General features: G+C 36.9%; 2 protein-coding genes across 2 annotated transcripts; one reads left to right on the forward strand and one right to left on the reverse strand.

The window, feature by feature from the left end:
- The first annotated feature begins 1869 nt into the window (after positions 1 to 1869).
- ca4b (carbonic anhydrase IV b) lies at positions 1870 to 9006 on the forward strand. Its single transcript, XM_026924056.3, has 8 exons — positions 1870 to 2009; positions 3122 to 3166; positions 3270 to 3431; positions 3998 to 4143; positions 6548 to 6640; positions 7523 to 7589; positions 7790 to 7953; positions 8463 to 9006. Exons 1-8 carry the CDS (start codon positions 1955 to 1957, stop codon positions 8631 to 8633), a joined length of 903 nt encoding a protein of 300 aa, XP_026779857.3. The 5' UTR covers positions 1870 to 1954; the 3' UTR covers positions 8634 to 9006.
- Positions 9007 to 14726: 5720 nt separating this feature from the next.
- proca1 (protein interacting with cyclin A1) lies at positions 14727 to 18962 on the reverse strand. The gene is made up of 4 exons (XM_034310516.2): positions 18182 to 18962; positions 17093 to 17225; positions 16587 to 16721; positions 14727 to 16490 (listed from the first exon to the last, which is right to left on the reverse strand). Exons 1-4 carry the CDS (start codon positions 18507 to 18509, stop codon positions 14885 to 14887), a joined length of 2202 nt encoding a protein of 733 aa, XP_034166407.2. The 5' UTR covers positions 18510 to 18962; the 3' UTR covers positions 14727 to 14884.
- Between the last annotated feature and the right edge of the window lie 1326 nt (positions 18963 to 20288).

Below are 20288 nucleotides of genomic sequence, written 5' to 3' on the forward strand. Positions count from 1 at the left end.
GATTGCTCACCACCAATAGGTTCTTGTCCTGCAGCACCATGGGGTCTTTCAGCCCTGAGATTTTCAACCTGGCTTTGGGCTCCTCTTGTCTGCCCTGTTGCTGCAGTGTTAGGTTACTCATGGTCTTTCCTGCTACACCTCAGTTTACCCTCGTGGATTCATAGCCCTCTGAATGTAGTTACCTTCTCCCACCTGCATTCACATCTCAAGATTCGTTGTCCATATTCATTGCAGTCGTTTCTCTGTAGTCTGTCCATTTGGGATTATATGCCATCCCAATTCTTTGCTGATCTGCGACTGTCTCCGCTTGTTTGTTTTTGTTGTCTCTAATGGGTATCCCTATTTAGACACTAGTGGGATAGGTGACTAGCCTCCCGCTCCCAATGCAGCCTTTCCCACTGATGTCCAGTCTTTCCTGGAAGTCTTCCTGCTCTATTCATAGTAGTTACTGGTTTACCACAGTTTTTCATGCAGTGTACAGATGTGTGCTGCTGCCTGCTGGACCTTTATTGGCACCCTATTGAAAGCTACAGGGTCATGACCTTCATGATGTTTTACATTTCATGGTGGAGAAGCCATGGCAGAGAAGTCTCACTGCCACACCCTACAAATGGCCTTTGGGAAAGACTGAACAATGGGTTGGAAAATGTACTCCAGAAATCAGAATATTATTTCTATGGTACAAGAACAAACTGATACAATGGGATGTCCTGGATTGTTTTATTTTGGGAGAAGATAGAAACAGCTTCAGCTATGAAAATCCACAATTAGTTTCTGTGCCAAAGCAGGGATACTGAAATGGCATTTGTAACAATTGATTGAATGGAGGACTGAAGCTGTGGAGTGATGCCGTTGTGAATCCATCTTTAAAAGTTGTGTCTCTGCTTCCTTAATATCTTTTGTACTTCCATAATATGTTCTTGCTGTGAAAATGCTAATTCTTCTGCCGAGTATAATTCCTCAGGTAGATTAAGGAATTTGGTGGGGTTTTTTAACTTTATGTTGCTAATTTCTTTAGCAAAGGTAGTGATGAACAAATCAGTTCTAGAAATGATCCTGTAGAGCATGTCCATGATAATTTAGTAGAATTATATTTAGAGAAATCAACAAAGTTTCCATTTACTTCAGTAAGTCTCGATGTTGTGTTTTGGACTTTTCTGTAGAACATAATTCCAAATCACTGGGAATGGTGACGACTTTGGTGACGACTTTGGTTAGAATGTGTATATAAAATCCTAAAAGCTTCTTGTTTTTAGCAATGTCCATACACTAGAGAAAATTTCTGAAACAAGTAGATGAATTAAACCTTAGCATTTAAAAAGTAGATCAAGATCAGCACTCTGCACATTTCAATTCAGTTTTAAGATTATAAATTCAATCTTTATCAAACTTACAGATTTTATGAACATGCAGTAGCTGCTGATGGTTTCTTTCATTTCATGTTCATGCAACACTTAAAGAGAGTGCATGCACTGACCCGGTGAACTTGCTTGCATGGTTGGGGTCTACTTTATCCTCTTAGATGGAAGAGTCACTGCAAATCACTACAAATTTATTCAGATTGATCACTTTTATCCTACCCTATAAAACATTGTTGCTTTTTCCTGTATGTGGAATTTCCACGAATAATAAAGAAGTGAGTTCTCGAAACTTATCACACAGTTTTACAGCTTTTGTAGTTTCTTCCTCAATCAAAACACATAAAACTGTCTCAGCTGTAAAATATATAATCAGAATAGTATTTTAAAATTATGCTTGATATGCAGACACATTTTTCATGCTGTCAGGGAATGGACACCACTGCCTTTGGTGGTACATCAGGAAGGAGGAGTTACTGATATGTGTTGTAAGACACAGTGTCATAAACTATAAAAGGCTCCTCCACTATGCATCACTGTTAAGGTAGTGATAACCTTGGTTGGGTTTTTTAGTCATAGTGAGCAAACAACGCAAGATGCAAATCTTTTGGTGTCTTTTGGTGTCTATGTTGGGGGTGACTGAGGGTGCAGGTATGTCCTTGAATTTCAGTTTTATACATATAATTTAGATTTTATAATATAAAAGACACCAGATTGAATAACACATTTGTTCTGAAATTTGTGCCTTCTGAGTGAAAAGAATGTGTAGGTATTGACTGTAATTTAGAGGTAGCTTAGAGTTGGTTCAGGTGTTGGTTCAGTTGGTCTAGGTGTCTTCCATTCTAAGTATATTCATTATCTGAATGTTGATAGATTTAACTGTTGAAGTAACTTTTCAGTTAGAGGTTTTCTTTCATGTTTGCAACCGGGAGAATAATGTGTGGTAAGTTTTCATGAAAATTGCTACTTCCCTAAAATGGTGGTTTCAAGCCTTGCTCTACAGTAACATTCTTCTTTATCAACAATAAATTAACCCACCAAACATCTGAGTTTAAAGTCTAATGAGTCTAATGTGAGGTGTGAAATATGCTATCAAACTTTAAACCAGTAGCCTTTTTTATAGTAAACATACCAGAAAAAGATCACAGAAAATGTATTCCTACATTACCTAGAAAAAAATTATACTGTAAAAAAATTATATATACTTATTTTTTCCGCTATGATTCCAGTTCAGTTGTCAGCTGAAAATCTTTTGTAGGGAGATGTACAGTGTTGATTCTGCTTAAGGACCACAGCTCACAGAATTTCACACAATAGGTCGATTTACTCATTTTTGGGGGAACTGTCATATGATGTGTTACCACTGGCCCACAAACTTGCAGCAGGTTAAGAAATACATTGCAACATAAATTACTGAAGTGCTCTACTTCACAGACCAGTATATATTCATACTGGAGCATTTCATTAGTGGGATTCATCATTATTTTTTCTTTATTCTTATCTAAATCAGTTTCCTTCCTCTTCTTCTCCTTCTTCTTTTTTTTTTTAAATTTGTAATTTCCTACTTAATTTGTGAGGTGTTGTTTTTGACTTTCACTTATCATTCTTGAGATCCATTGTCTGAGAACTGAAGCATAGAATTTCAGTATTAGTCTATTGTGCAAATAGGGTACTTAAAGTTGGCTGAAATTACTAGGCTCAAGTTTAGCTGCAATAGTAAAACTGCAAGTCTGTCATGTCATAAACCTGAATTGCTCTTTCAGATTGGTGCTATAAATCCCAGGTCTCCTGTGAAAACAAATGCAAAGGTGAGTTCTGATCATTACTTTACAAAACATTTCTTACATTTAAAATTGGGAAAAATAGTTTTCTTAACAAAATAATTTAGCACACCCTGTTGTTACTCTGTAGGGCCAGATGAATGGAAGGACATAGCATCAACCTGTGGCAGCGAACACCAGTCACCTGTTAACATTGTAACAAAAAGGGTGGTTACTAACAACCTGACCCCCTTCAGATTTCAAGGTTACCAACATGCTTTCCACAGCATTATCACAAATAATGGTCACACAGGTGAGACATTAATCAGAATAAATCCAAATGAGCAGCTGAGATCATATTGTAAACTGATTGGACTGAAAATATACAAGAGACCCTGTCATCACAATTACACTTTATTGGAAAACCTCACACTCTTCAGAATTAGCCATTGAGTGATTCATTAACATATTTCTTCTTGAAAAAAAAAAACAACCCTTTAAGTGAATTAGGACCTAATGGAAGAAAAGTTATTTTCTAATATATATGCTGAATATTTACTGAAATCTGTATTCCAAAACACTTATTGTACACAGTATATGTTTTGTGATGCGCCACTTAAACATTCGACTCTTAATATGTCCATGAGAAACCCATGCCATTCCCTATGTGTGTTTGGTTTTTCCCATAATGGCAAAACTATGTTATCATTTATGTTACCAGGTGCATCACACTGTTACCATGTTACCAATTGTGTGATTAGTGTTTTTACATCTTTGCTTAGTGTCTATTGTGACTGGCTATCTGGATGATACACTTAAAATGGGTAGCTTAAAGGAATCACTGGGTTATAAAGCTAATCACTATTTCTCTATCCCCAGTCAAGGTTAACTTGTCAGGTGATGCTGTGATTGATGGTGCAGGGCTCAGCGAAAATTACAAAGCAGTGGAAGTCCATTTTCATTGGGGCAAGAATGGTGGTCCAGGATCAGAGCACACTATTGATGGAGAGCAATACCCTATGGAGGTCTCTCTCTCTCTTCATCTATATATACATATATACAGTCAGGTCCGGAAGTATTTGGACAGTGACAGAGTTTTTGTGATTTTGCCTTTATACACACAATGGATTTGAAACATATCAATCAAGATGTGATTGAAGTGTAGACTTTCAGCTTTATTTTAAGAGGTTCCACAAAAATATGGCATTTACCATTTAGGAATTACAGCCATTTTCAACAAAGTACCTCCATTTTCAGGGGCTCAAAGTTATTTGGACAAAGTGACATAATTGTAAATATAACCATAATTTTAATACTTGGATGAAAATCCTTTGCAGTCAATGACTGCCTGAAGTCTGGAGCCCATGTTCTCAAAACTCAAATTCTGAGTTTCCTCCCTGGAGATGCTTTGCCAGGCCTTCACTGCAGCCATCTTCAGTTGCCGCTTGTTTGTGGGTCTTTCTGCCTTCAGTCTTGTCTTCAGTAAGTGAAAAGCATGCTCTATGGGGTTGAGATCAGGCGACTGACTTGGCCATTGAAGAATATTCCATTTCTTTGCCTTCAAAAAGTCTCGAGTTGCTTTCGCAGTATGTTTAGGGTCATTATCCACCTGCACTGTGAAGTGGTGTCCTATCAGTGACTGGCTGAATGTGAGCAGAGAGTATAGCCCTATACACCTCAGAATTCATCTTGCTACTTCTTTCAGCAGTCACACCATCAATAAACACCAGTGAGCCCGTTCCATTGGCAGCCAAACATGCCCTTGCCATAACACTGCCTCCACCATGTTTGACACATGATGTGGTATACTTTGGATCATGAGCTGTTCCTTTCTTTTGCCATACTTTTCTCTTCCCATCATTCTGGTACAAGTTAATGTTGGTTTCATGGTTTCATCAGTCCAAAGAATCTTATTCCAGAACATGGGAGGCTTTTTTAGATGTTTTCTGGCAAAGTCTAATCTGGCTTTCCTGTTCTTGAATGTTACCAGTGGTTTGCACCTTGTTGTAAACCCTCGGTATTTACATTATTGAAGGTGTCTCTTGATCGTAGATTCTGACAATGATACACTTACCTTCTCCAGAGTATTCTGGGCTTCTGTTGATGTTGTGAAGGGGTTTTTCTTCACGAAGGAAAGGATTCTGCAATCATCCACTTTAGTTGTCTTCTGTGGTCTTCCAGGCCTTTCGATGTTGTTGAGCTCACCAGTGCTTTCTTTCTTTTTAAGAATGTACCCAACTGTTGATTTGGCCACACCTAAGGTTTTTGCTATCTTTCTTATAGATTTATGTTGTTTTTTCAGCCTAATGATAGCCTCCTTCACTTGCATTGAGATCTCCTTGGACTTCATATTGGTAGCTCCAGTCAAACAACTGCCAAATGCCAACTCAATACCTGATATCAACTCCAGACCTTTTATCTGCTTCATTTGTCTTGAAGTAACGAGGGAATGGATCGCACCTGGTCAATTAACTTCTTGTCAGTGAATTGTCCAAACACCTTTGAGCCCCTGAAAATGGAAGTACTTTGCTTAAAATGGCTGTTTTAGCATGCCATATTTTTGTGGAACCTCTTAAAATAAAGCTGAAAGTCTACACTTCGATCATATCTTGATTGTATTATTTCAAATCCATTGTGGTGGTGAATAAAGGCAAAATCACAAAAAAATCTGTCATTGTCCAAACACTTCCGGACCTGACTGTATATACGAATGAATGTATATATATATATATATATACATTTACATCATTGATTATGAAGGGTATGAAGGGCCAAATAGGAAATAATTGTATGAAATCTGAATATATAGTTATAAATCCTGAGTATAAAGTTATACAGTAACTCTGAATATATAAATGTAAATTGTGAATATATATTGTCTGCATCTCAATATAAATATATCTTTATGATGAGGCAATAGACACATGTTCTTATTGAATTTTTTTTATGAAAACTGTAGGCCTATACATCCTGTATACATTTATCAATGCAAATATTGTACTATTATATAATTATTTTAAGTGCACATCACTTATCTAAACCAAAGGGAGTACGTTCCTCTACTTTACAAAAGGCTGGCCGTAGTGCCAAAGGGTCCTCACAGTCCGTTAACAGTGTTAATGCTGTGTAGATTTTCTGCAGAATTCAGCATGACTGAGAGGGAAATTACCAACAATCTGTTGACACATAATGATTTTATTGAGACAAAAACAAAAACTGATTACATCAAGCATGTTTATTGGTTTAGTGAAATATGGAAAAATTAAGAGCTTGTTTATCAGTATGCCTGATAAAATGTATGAATACTGTATATAATCAGGGTTTATAACTATATATTCAGATTTCAAATAATTTGTTTATGTTAAATTTATTAACATAGTGAGTTAATTATTGTATTATTTTAATAGATGGGTGTCTTTGTCTTCACAGATGCATATCGTTCATATAAAGCAAATGTACAGTTCTGTTCAAGAGGCTATTAATGACTCATCTGGTGTAGCAGTTCTTGGATTTTTGTACGAGGTCTGTTTTTTTTTTTATTATTATAAAACAATAAACAAATAAATAAAAATAAAATTCAATTATGAAATTACAGAGGAAATTGTAAATTTTAACTCCTTAATGTAAGGTCCACAGAGCATATTATTATTTTTACAAATGCTTAATGATAATGCATAATGATAAGTCATGCCAAATCTTTACCACATCAAGAAATAATGATGTGTATAGTCATATAGCCATAATAATAACTATTAAAGTATTAACATCTTATTAGTTCAGTCTCTTAATGTTTACCACATCAGGAAATAAGGAATCATATAGTCATATATCAATAGATTACAGATAAATATTCACATCTTGTTAGCTCATTCTCCAAATTAATACCATGACTTGGAGTATTAATAACGAACATTTATGTTATTAACTTTTTGTACACAGTGTAGATTAAAACCAAACTTTAGGCCAACTTTTTTTTTTCAAGACAACATGATCAAAATCAAGTCTATTCAAATACATGGTAAGGACAGTGGCATATGCTGATAAGAGTAATTATTAAGGCCTATCTTGTAGCTGTTTTAAGAGGTGATTTTCTTACACTGTATTATAAACTTGTTTCATGCCAGAGGTGTTAAAGTTAACTTTTAGCCTCATTAATGGCTATTGATTTATGACACAGTTGGCTGTTAGTGTATATGCTTAATTATTTCCTAATGCGTTAAGGAAGTGCATGTCTTAATTCATCATTATGTAAGCATTAGTTAAACATTAAATATATGCTTATTTGTGAACCATATAGTGAATACTTTAAGGTGCTTATGGGTTACTTGTAAATGATCAAATTTAAATCAATTTGTGATGGAATTTTTAATGTCAAAGCAGTTGTTGCCCTTTCTTATCTCACAGGAATCAGAAAGTGCAAACAAGAAATATGAGTCCATCATAAATGCTCTGCCTAACATCACACTCCCTGGTAAATCTCACATATTTATATGGCTTCATCCATTATCACATTTCTTTTGCTGTTTTCTGAGGATCATATATCTTTATAATGCTTTATGGCATACCAGAGAGAACTAATTCAAAGTTCAAAGGTGTGTTTTTAGTGCCAGCTCAGGTACTGTCATGTCCTGAGGCTGACTGAATAATTTTATTGAATGAATTCATTTGCAGGCAACAAATCCACGCTAGGACCTGTGAGTCTGGATATGCTTATTCCTTCCCACGATACGCTGATGCACTACTTCCGCTATAAGGGCTCTCTGACTACCCCTGACTGTGCAGAATCAGTAATTTGGACTGTATTTGAAAACACTATTAAACTCAGCAAGATGCAAGTAAGTTATGGTCAAAGTTTTTAACCCAACTCAGTCTCACACAAAATTGATGAGTTGCTACAAGTGAGTGCAACTAAAACCTGCCTCTTACATTAACGCTAAATATCCAGACATATCAGCTTATAGAATTTTATGCCACTCACCCTAAGCTTAGCCAATCTTGGTTCATGCAAAACCTTCTGAATTTGTACTTGTGAAACCTTATTGCCCTTACCTTATTGAGTTTGGCAATCAAACAAACAAACAAAAAAGTAAACAGCGCCTGGACTGAGAACCAAGCCCAGTAGTTTTCAATATGCTGAGAGTGCCATTTCTTCCATTTTTGCACTTTTTCTTTATCTTCACAAGGTGAGTCAGTTGTGTTACTCCAAGAAAACACAAAAATGAGCAAATAATTATGTCTCCCATTCCCTGACTGGAACTGATTGATTATCACTGATCTGCGGTCAGTATGTGAAGTTCTGAGTGCATTGTGTCCAGCCAGCTGACTGGTGTCCCTTATTCCACAGCTGTCTGCATTCTCTGATCTCTGGTTTGAAAACGGGATTGCCATGACTGAAACATTTCGCCCTGTGCAGCCACTCAATGGTCGAGACATCTTTTACTCTGGAAGCAATACTGCATCTGTCAGCACAGTACTAGTTGTTAGTACTTTAATCATTTCCTTTTTGACTCTTTAGGAAAAAAGGGATATGAAGTCTATCAGTGATCAGTGTGAGTGACTGGAGAATTTGTACGTTAAATGCTTTTATTTGAACAACCTTAGTCTTTGTTACAGTAAAAAAATATTCAGATGTTCCTCTTTCGAGCTTTTGTAGCATTGTTTTTAGCATGTGTTTACGACAATTTTGTAGTGTTATAGAGATAGAATATAGAGATAAAAAGCACATATCTATATATACAAAGAGAAACTATAACTAGAGACTAGTCAGCATTTTTATCTTTCTGTAACACTGTTGTTCTATAGCAAAATGCTTGAGTTTAGCATGACCTATATATATGTATCTTATAGCCAGTAGAAGAGTATGAAATAAAATGTTCTTTATTGTTCTATGACAAGTCTCTTCCTGTCTTAAAAATATAAGAAAAAAATTACTGATCTGAAAAACCCAGACACAACAAATTCATGTTTGACATGCACAGTACAGATGGCGTCATAAGTTTATATATGCTTTGCAGAATCTGCAAAATGTTAATTAAAAAATTAAAATGATAAAAATTGTAAAAATAAACATTTAAAATAATTTTTTAAAAAAGAGGAATCATAAAAATTTCATTTTGTTTTTAATTTAGTACTGCACTGAATATCTATTTCACATAACAGATGTTTACATATAGTCCTCAGACACAATAATAACTGAATTTACACAAATGAACCAGTTCAAAAGTTTACATATGCTTGATTCTTAATACTTTGTGTTGTAGCCTGATGATCAATGACTGTTTTTATATTTTGTGATAGTTGTTCATGAGTCCCTTGTTTGTCCCGAGCAGTTAAATTGCCCACTGTTCTTCAGCAAAATCCTCCAGGTCCTGCACATTATTTGGTTTTCCAGCATCTTCTGCCTATGTGACCCCTTTCCAACAGTGGCTATATGACGGTGAGATCCTTTCACACTGAGGACAACTGAGGGACTTGTACACAACTATTCCAAAAGGTGCAAACATTCACTGATGCTCATGAACACAACACGATACATTAAGAACCAGGGGGATGTAAACTTTTGAACAGGATGATTGGTGTAAATTGTTATTATTTTGTGTAAATATCTTATTTTTATATAGTACTGCCCTTCAGAAGCTACATAAAATATTTACATGATTCGCAGAAGACAAAATAATAACAATTAACACCGATTTTGTGTTTAGCAACTTCTAAACACAGAGCAACGTGGTTGACAGGTGAAAGAATAAGATGGTTTGTCTAATCAGACAAAAGTTGTGTGCTTTGATGAGAACCATGTGGACAAAATAAGAACATGGTCTAAGAAGAGAAGAATACTATTTAAATGGTTAAAAAACTCTCTGATGTTTTGGAATTGTTTTCATCAGCTACTGGGGCTCAGCAGAAAATAGAAGGTACACTATATGGCCAAAAGTATGTGGACACCTGACCATCACACCCATATAAGTTCCTTCCCCAAACTATTGCCGCATAGTTGGAGTCACAGAATCATATAAGAGGCATTTACTGTATATGTTATAGCATTACAACTCTCTTCACTGCAACTAAAGGGCCCAAACATGTTCCAGCAGGGTTAAAGTGGAAGAACTCGAATGACCTGCACAGAGCCCTGACCTCAATCCCTTTGTACACCTCTGATGACTTGGTGCTGACTGCGCCCCAGGCCTCCTCACCTAACATCAGTGCCTGACCTCACTAATGCTCTTGTGGTTGAATGAGCCAATCCCCACAGCCACACTCCAGAATCTAGTGGAAAGCCTTCCTAGAAGAATGGAGGTTATTATAACAGCAAAGGAGGAGTAAATCTGGAATGGGATTTTCAATAAGCACATATGAATTTAATGGCTAGGTGTTCACATACTTTTGGCCATTATAGTGTAGAATGAATGCAGTTCAATAACAACAGATCTGAGAGTGAACATCTTACTGTCCAAAAGTTTGAAAATGTGCATGAGTCCTGTGATGAAACAATGATCTGAAACGTAAATCAGGAGAAAAATAATTTTAAAAGAAAAAGACTGTGCACCATAAAGGGTCTTGCAATCTGTGAGAAGTAAGAGACATATGTTAAGTAAAAATGGGCAGTTACCACTAAAGATATCTATAGGTTGCAAAGATATACAGTCTGAGATACAGGCCTGTCATTTGAGCGGTGCAACTGGTGCGACCACACCAGGGCCTGCGGCCAAGCGAAATATTTAAAATAATAATTTTTTAAAAAATTAATTAAAAAAATGAAACACCCTGATTGATTTAATTTTTTAGTTGATTTTATGAAGTAAGACTTAATTCTAAAACATTATCTGAGCTATATAAGGCATAAGTTTTGTTTTGTTTTTTCTCAATGTGTGATGCTACATTGTGCAGCACAGTCAGACCTGATTTTGCGCATTTAAATTGTATTTATGAAGGGTTTGATTATTAGCTGAGCAGTCAGATCTAGTGTGTACAGACAGCTGACACATAAAAGGAAAAAGCAACATAATGTGTTATAGTAAGGCGTTGGGCCACTACAAGCCGCCAGAGCTCCTTTAGTGGCATTCTCAGAACTCTCTGGAACTGTATTGACGGAAAGAATGCCATTCTTCCAAAAGATATTCTCTCAACTGGTGCTTTGATGATGGTGGTGGAGAACCCTGTCTAACATGCTCCAAAATCTCCTATAGACCTTTAACTGTGTTGGGATCTGGTGATTGTCAAGGCAAAGCATATCAAACCATTCAGTGATCCCTCAGGCCCTGTGGATAGGGGCAGGGTCATCCTGATAGAGACCATTCCCATCAGGATAGAATTGTTTCATCATAGGAGAAAAGTAATCAGTCAGAATAACCTTGTATTGAATTCTAGTGATGCTTCTTTCAAAAGGGACTAGTGAACCCAAACCAAAGCAAAATGCATCCCAAAGCCTAACAGAGTCTATGTAGATAATGAATACAGCATACATAACCTATAGTCATGTGGCTAAAACACATGTAATGTGTTCTTCTTGTGAATTTATTGTGAACAGTATTAAGTGCACACTGCCGTGCTGAAGTGTATTGCTGTCTTTCTTCTGATTATTTACAGGAGAACAAGTTGAATTCTTCTTTTCTTTCTTTTGCAAACTTCTTACTTCGAAGTTTGCTTGCTTCATCAAAAAAGCACACAAAACTGGTTACAAAATGCTCAGTTGTCATCAGACAACAGACTGTTTTTTTATTTGCAAAATGTGCTTTATATATTAGGTTTGCTATATCATTGTTTCACCTCACTCATCTTTGTAACATGATGGTGTTGGATGTCACAAATGCACAATCAGTATTCAAAACTTAATATCTCATCATGCAAATCAAATAATTTCACCTTGTCCGTTAATTTTGTGCAGGGCATTGTGGGTTTTCATTAGTTATCCAATATTTGATCAAAGAGATAGGACAGCCAGACTGAAAACTGTGACAACCATCCCAGTGTCCCCTACATGTCACATTATGTGAACACTACACAGTTAATAGTGAGTATATAATTCAGCATCTAATTAGTCAAATGAACTATTTTAATTTAAGAAAAATAGTGGAATGGTACTAAGGATGATTTATCCAACCTGACACTTTATATGACATTTTCTACTGTAACCATAATTTAAGTTGGCTGTTGCTTAGGACATCCACATGCTCAGAAACAGCCCTGGATATCAGGGAAAATAATTATTTAAAAGATTATGATATTACATCACATGGTCCAAACAGGTTCAGTTTGTGATTACTAGAACAAAATCCAGATCAGTTTTTGCATTATGGTAATGGCTAAATGAAAGCTATGCTGGCAGTTGCTTTTCAATCATCAAATTATATAAGTATTACTGTATATACCTAGTAGTTTACTGTATTTTCCTTATGAGTACTTTTGCAGTGTTACTGTTAGGGTGAACTGAAAAGCTTTGCTGTAAATTACTCACAAACATTATGACTATTCTGAAAGCTCATGAAAGGTATATGTTTTCATCACCAAGGGTTATTTAAACAGAATTAGTTTTCCACTTATGCAGTGGCAGCCCAGGAAATGCTGTATCTGTTTATAAAAGTATAAAAGCAGGAAAATCTGTAAATGCTATTATTCATTCTTTCAATTTTGAGTTTCACCATTTAAATAATTTGCTCCTGATCTTTCAGCCTTTCAGTCTTAACGGTGCAGTCATATATACTTTTCGGTTCTTCATATTGACATAGACATTGTAACAAACAAAAAATTAAAAATTGTATAATAAGAAAATCTTAGATAAATGAGTAGTACAGGTATAGAATATATACTGGAAATGTGGCATATCAGTTTCAGGTGTGTTCATTTTTTGTGTTACCATTAGCAAATATCAGAAGAAAGAGGAGATCTGGAGCAACTGTATAATATATATGAAGAATTAGTCAATATGTATAAAATCTTATGCATTTAATATTGTATTGTGATGGTGTATTAACAGATTTTAAGTCTTCTTAAAATCTGTCTTCTAAATATAAATAAATACTATAGGTCCAAAATCATGTCTTTATATCTGCTTGGAGATCCCAAAAGGGATTGAAATTCTTGCTTTGAAAGTATTGACATTTCCTGGTGGGAGGGTCACAGTAATGAGGTACATATTGTTAACAATGATGATAATTAGCAGACTGCCTCAACAAACAGAAACAGTGGACCTAGATTGAAGCTTGCAGACAGGGATAACTAATCATGGAACATAAATATGTATAAACATCACAAAACAGCAGCCTCAAAAAGTACCACAAATGTGATCAGTGCCATGAAGAATCCTTGAATAACACCAGAGTGAAATCACCTCCATCCTTAACTAATGGATCTACCTCAAGTTTTGGAGCACAAAATATATAGTTTGCCTTCTTTATCCCTCAAAGTATGAAAATGGATGAAAATATGCCATCACACACAGCTCAGGATAGTTCATGAATCACATGAATCACTGCATGCCCCACTTAAGTACCAGTATTCAATTCGTTATCAGTATAATTGTTTCTGTTGTTTTATCCATATCTATATGTGTGGAACAATATGTACTGTTAATGTGTCAGAGCAGAGAGAAGAAAATGAAATGCTCATTGTTTCACTCTAGCTGCATGCCAGATAGAACCATGAGGGTCAGAAAAGGCCACAAAATCCTACAAGATCTTGCTTTGTATGTTCCTAATCTACCAGCATGTGAAACTGTATTTGCTACTTTTCTGCCATTCTCTCATTACATGTTTTTTTTTTATTTTGCTAATTTTATAAGAGGTTGTTATTCTCTCATACAGATCATGTTTAGTCAGTGGTTTTGTGTTTCTGCCTTTGAAGCAACTTAGTATTAGAATATGAAAAAGAACAAGGTCAAGAACATGGTTAATGTACAATTGCACAGCAGAGTCTTCAGCTTTCCAACTAGTTCTGCCTTTTTTCAACTGGGCCAATTTTATTCTATATAATACAATGCAGGTTTGTAGTATAAACAGTTACAATATGCTATTATGCTTTTTTGGTACTATCTGAATAAGGGTGCACATTGTTTCATAGCTCCCACCGTAAAAAGTGAAAAGTCCCAATGGCTTTGAGGGAGGAGTCTTGAGTGGGAATGGGTGTAGTTTTCACATCACACCATAATTTGAATAATCGTATGACTGGTATTCCCTACTTCTTACCCGTCCGTCTGTGCAAAGAAAGGTGTTTTAATATGGACTTAAGAGGATGCATAGCATTCTTTTGTTCTATTTTGCTTGATCTTTGGATCCCTTACAAATACAAAATCCCTAAATTTCTACACACAGTTCTGACTCTTTTTTTCAACCAGCCAGTGTAGTTTATATTTTATGTGCATTTTTCTACACTCTACATATGTCTAGTTTTTTCCTTGAACATGTGAGGGTCAGCTGATAGGAGATTGGATTTGCTGTGCTGGCTACTCACATAGTCACTGAGTTGGAGGGCTGGTAGAAGGCACCAAACTCAGATTATCATTTTGCAAAGAATGTAACCTTTTCCCACTTAATCCTTTTACTCTCCTGGCAAAGGTCTGAGAAGACCAAAGCTCAAACTCAAAGGATATTGTAACTTCATTATATAGACAAAGTGATTTTTCAACTTACTTTATTTAGTGACAGTGTTGAATATAGGCAACCATGCTGTCTACCATCACTGAGTTTTACAAAACAGTATACTTTAAATCATGTCTTTCTTATTGTACTAATGACTCTGATCAAGACACAGGCTAACTACTAAGAAACCATTCTACTGATTTTGTTTCAGGTATTTAAACCTAGGTTTTTGTGCCTTTGTTTTTTCTTCTACTCTTGTTATCCTCTCCTTTGATCTTCTTCTCTTGGATGTTCTGGTTTTGAGAGGCAGCATGGATGGAGTGATAGTCTGTAGTCTAGAAGAGAAAAGCTGCCCAGTGCTTGCCTCAGCATCCTTTGCCTGAGTAGCCAGATCAGTTATAGCTGAACCCATTGAGGTACTGGTAACCATGATCCCTGTGGCTTCTTGCCTTGCCTTGATAGCGTCTTCCATTATGGATGAATTGGACTTGGGTCGTCGAGCTCTCTTTCTGACCCCAGTGTCCTTTAATGGTTTAAGTCGAATTTCACCAGACACACCTGTTGTAGGTTTTTCTACCATATTCTTTGGTCCATTAGACAGCAGTCTCTGTGATGCAGTCTGTGGTTCAGGAAGTGGGCCAACAGTCAGCTCCTGAGTTGTGGCAGTTTGGAGAACTTTTGGTTCTTCTGTTGTTAAAGTGTCTGTGGGGGAGGAAGGGCTATACAGCTTCCGACTTTTCCTCCTCCCCCCTTTCTGCTTTGACCTCAGCCTTTTGATTCCAACAATGGGTGTATTCTGTGCGGTGGCATTAAACGCAGATCCCTTTTCACGCTGGGACTCAACGTTGTGTGGTGCCTCCTCCCCTGGTAGACTGATGGGAGTGTGTGTTGTCAGACCTGCTAAGCTGGTGCCTTCATTTGTTCTCACTGCGGTGTTATCTGCCATCATATTGTTTAGGGTGCCTTTTACAGGAATGAAATTTGGAGTTGGATATCTCTTCTTCTTTTTTGCCACTCGTGGTCTTGGTGTAGCAGTTGTAGGTTTGCTGGTGATAGTCAATGGCACTGTGTAGAAGAGTTGCACAAATTCCATATCCTTGATTTGCTTTTGTGGCTCTAACATTTCGGCCTCTTGCTTTGCATCTGGTGCAGTGGTGGTGTCTACTACACTCTCAGATGTCCTCTGGTGCTCATCCCTCATCATCTTATTGGAATGCACAATGTCTCCCACAGAACTGAACTGGCTGTTCATAAAGTTGTCATTCTTACTGACCCAGTCAAAATTCCCAGAGTCTTCCACAAAATTGTTCTTGTTGATGACATCCTCTGCTCTGTTGGCAGACGGAGCCCCAGTGACATTGGCTTTTGGAACCCTGTCTGTGTTCTGCTTTCTCTTTTTCCCCTTCCCCTCTCCTCTTCTCTTCTTTGAGTTTTTTTTCTTTTTGCCTGCATTCTTCTTCCTCTTCTTGTCTGAGGTTTGTGTTTCACCTGTGTTTCCACCATCAGTAGATGAGCTTTGTGAAGTGGAAACTGTAGCAAGTACTTTGATGAAGTCCTCAGCTGCTGTGACAACATTTGTAAGTGAAGGCTCTTCTGGTGCAGGGTTTTTGGATCTCGAGGTGCTCGACTCTGTCGTGCTTTCCGACCTGTGCATTTCTTCTTGCTTGCCTTCATCTATCTCAGACAATTTTTTCTTAGGAGGTGCTAGAGTCAACACATCAATAACTTCAATGCCCCCAAAATCATAGGGCACTGACTCTCTAATCACAGCAACAGGCACTTTGTCGTATCTCTTACACCTAAATAATAAAAGAAATACATCATATAGTATCTGTGGATCCGACTCATGAATCTGATTCATGTTTGACGTGAAACCTATAGGATGTTTTACTTACACTCCATACCAGTGCCGTTCAACACATTGCTCCTCAAGTGAGAATTCAAAACATGGAACTTCAATCACGTTAAAGAAAGCCTGGCCAACCACCCGTGATGAAGTGTCATTAACCGCCCTCAGACACTGCTTCATTCTGCAGGACGACAAGATTTTTCTTGATTTGTCATTTTTTCACAAGTACAGAACCAATGTGACTTAAACTTGGTATTTGTAACAAATAAGGCTAAATTTAATTATTACAGAACTTATTGTAATTATTACAGTAATTATTATAGTATGGAATAAGCAGAGGATTGTAAACTCTTGGACATGAGCATTATATCAGTTTCATTTTTATCCTTTAGTCTAATGAAGAATATTTACTTCTAAATGGTTTGACTTTTTCCCTACTCTAAAACATCTGATTTGACTCATGAAAATCTTGATAATCATCTAATTATATGACTCATGAAAGTTTGTAAGGTGGCTTGCAGGACTATATGTGGTGAGCACTGGGTTACTCACGCATTGTCGCAGTCACAGTGTGAAATGGAATGCCACTTAAAGTTGGTGAAGCCATATTTTGAAGAAAATGCGTGAATGATATGGGGACAGTGGTCATGTGTACGGCAGCATTTATCAGTCTCAGCAAACTCTCCTGGAGACATGAACAATTCAAATAAGGTAAAAAAAGAAAATTTAAATGAGATCCAAAAAAATCCAGGTGTTTACAAGTATAATATATATATATATATAGTACTGTGCAAAAGTCTTAGGCACCTTATTTTTAGTACAAACGTTGTTATAAATTTTTATTTTATGACTTCTACATTATTGATTCAGTACAAAAACATTTTAGATTCCCAAACATCAGTTTTCCAGCACAAAATTAAATGTTACAGAAAAATGTTTGTATGTCAGAAAAAAGAAAAGAGAAAAGCAGCAGATTACATAAGAGACACTTTTCAGACAAAAAAAACATAATGAAGGCTGCTGGGTTTTGCTGCAAAAATAAGAAGCAAGTGTGACAATCAAAGTGTCCAGAAGAACTGTGGCTGCTTCTGCAAGATGCTCAGTAACACTTACAGCTCATTTCCTTATAAAACTGCACACACTGCACCTGAGACTACTACTTTTTTTAAAGTGAAGGATCATCACACCAAATATTGACTTTATTTCATTTATTACTGTTTACTGCTCTTTATAGTATTTAAATGTAGAAACATTTAATTTCATTATTTTTGAAGGCATCTCTGCTCTCTGCTCTATCTCTACAGCATTTCTTTGCATGCGCCTAAGACTTTTGCACAGTACTGTGTGTGTACATATATATATATAGACACAGTATCTTTCATCAGAAGTATGTGTATATATATATATATATATATATATATATATATATATATATATATATATATATATACACTTCTGATGAAAGATTTACTGAATGATTAGGTTTTAATAGATGGACAAGTTTAAGAGCTATAACTTCACAATGCACTTGTATACAAATTGCATCATGTCTCAAAAGTTTCGACCAAATGAATAAACCTAAATCTAGGTAGAAGATAAACTTAACAAAAACAAACGAACAAACAGCATAATGATCGTCACCCAGCTGATCGTAGCTGTCGGCGATGTTTCCTGCTCCGCACCACAGGGTCCCGGGGTAAGTGAAGCCCCGCTTGGATCTGCGCAGAGGGAGGATGTCGCCTGCAGCGGGTTTCCTGTCTGCAGCCTCTTGTCTTCCACGCTTTGGTTCCCCGTCGCCGGCTCTCTGAGGGCTCAGCCCCGCATGGCACGCCGAAGTGTCCGCACACGAAGTCGCACTGAGCAGAAAGTATGAAACCTGGCTCTCTTTCTCCGCGTCTAAAGCGGAAAGGTCGCCTTTAGCAAAGTCTCCGTCTGAGTAAGACAGGAACAGGAAAAAGACGGACCACATGACAGCTGTGCACTTTCAGCACCACGGCTCGTGAGACAGCACCAGACCTGCTCGAGTGAGCGGGTTTTAATAGACTCCTGATCATGGGAGGGGTCTCACACTTAATTAACATCTTCCCACCATGAGACGAGCTCTTTAGCCTGTGCAAATCTGCAAATCTGCAAATCTGTGCAAATCACAGCAGAGCATGCAGTAAAGTTATTTAGCCTATCCTGCTTGCAGCACAGTGCAACAACGCCTAATTAAAATAAAATTAGTTGCTGTAGCAGAGCCCAATCTAATGCCTGTCTGCAGGTATATCATTAAGGAAGATAATATTGTCACCTATGATTGGGAGATTATCAATGCACGAGTAGCCTATTCGTTTGCAAACCAGCGTCATATTTTAATGAAGTTATGTACGCATGAATTAATGTGGCTGGCATGTGGTTTCCTAGGGCTGGGGGAGTTCACACTCGGAGAATGAACTGAGAAATAGCACTCTGACCGAAAGTTACCCCTCATTCTTCACAAGCGCGAGATTTACTCCGTTGGCGCGGCGAGGGGCGGGGCCTTTCACCGTCTCCACAGCAACAAGAGATGGGGTGATTCCTAGGGCCCAACGAGATTGAGCTTCACACTCCACAATGCAACAGTGACCTGATTTGGACTGGAGCCACACTGACTTTTTTTTTACTCGAGGGACTAAACATGGGCACAGACTAACTACCAGAGTAAACCAGTGGTTTAACCCACATCACAAAGCTCTGCTTACATCAATACCTACTGACAATTATTTTATACCGCTCTGTGAGTGCAGGGCCATTCATTAAAACATTAAAACTTATGTACAAACTCCAAAGTACTCATTTTCTTTTTCCTTGTTTATTTTTTATGATTTTTTTCTAGCCCATCAAGTAGTGCTGTAAGATCAATTTACACTTACTTTTTGAAAAAAAATAAATTTGAGCTGGTTTGCCATGATTTGAGTGGACATCTATGGCAGTATATATATATATATTCAAGCATTGAGTGAAATAAATTTGATTCCTTTTTGATGAAAGGTGATACACACTGCCACACCCTCTTTCAGCTGTTCTTTTGACATATAATAGGCCTATTTTTGTCGGTGTTTTATATCTTTGAACAATGGTTAAATAGAAACCATCAAACAAATCTGGAAACTTGTGTTCCTATCCCTTTAACCATCATTTTAAACATTAGGACTTTAATGCAACGAAAAATGCAATTAAATCTCAGAAAGGTCAACTGCAAGGATGAAGGTACATTTGTTCATATGCAAATAGTCTGTGCACAGCATTCAAATTGTTGTTATGTCTAGGATGTAGCAAGCAGCTGAACTGTAGAAGTTGTTTTTATGGTCCAGTAGGCTATATTCTGGCCTACAGATACTCCAGACCCTTAATTTGATATAAGGGGGCTCTGGAGAACCATAAACTATCTTTAATACTAGATATGTTATTAAAGGTGATCCACTTGCAAAACATTTAGTAGGCTATAGAGTACATTTTATATGACTATACAGTGCATCGCAGCCTTGCATAAGTATTCACACACACACCCCTAACCAGCCACTTTAAAAGGAACACATGTAGCCCTGCTTATTCATGTGATTATCCAATCAGACAATTCTGTGGCAGCAGTGCAATGCATAAAATCATAATAATGTGTATATGTGAAACATTTTGGACAAACGTTCTTCTTCAAATGTGTAAGCAGAGTGCTTCTAAGGCTGCAGGAAAACTCACTTGAGCATTTCTCACATTTGCATATATACTG

The sequence above is a fragment of the Pangasianodon hypophthalmus genome, chromosome 14 (genome assembly GCF_027358585.1).
Source record: "Pangasianodon hypophthalmus isolate fPanHyp1 chromosome 14, fPanHyp1.pri, whole genome shotgun sequence".
Taxonomy (NCBI): domain Eukaryota; kingdom Metazoa; phylum Chordata; class Actinopteri; order Siluriformes; family Pangasiidae; genus Pangasianodon; species Pangasianodon hypophthalmus.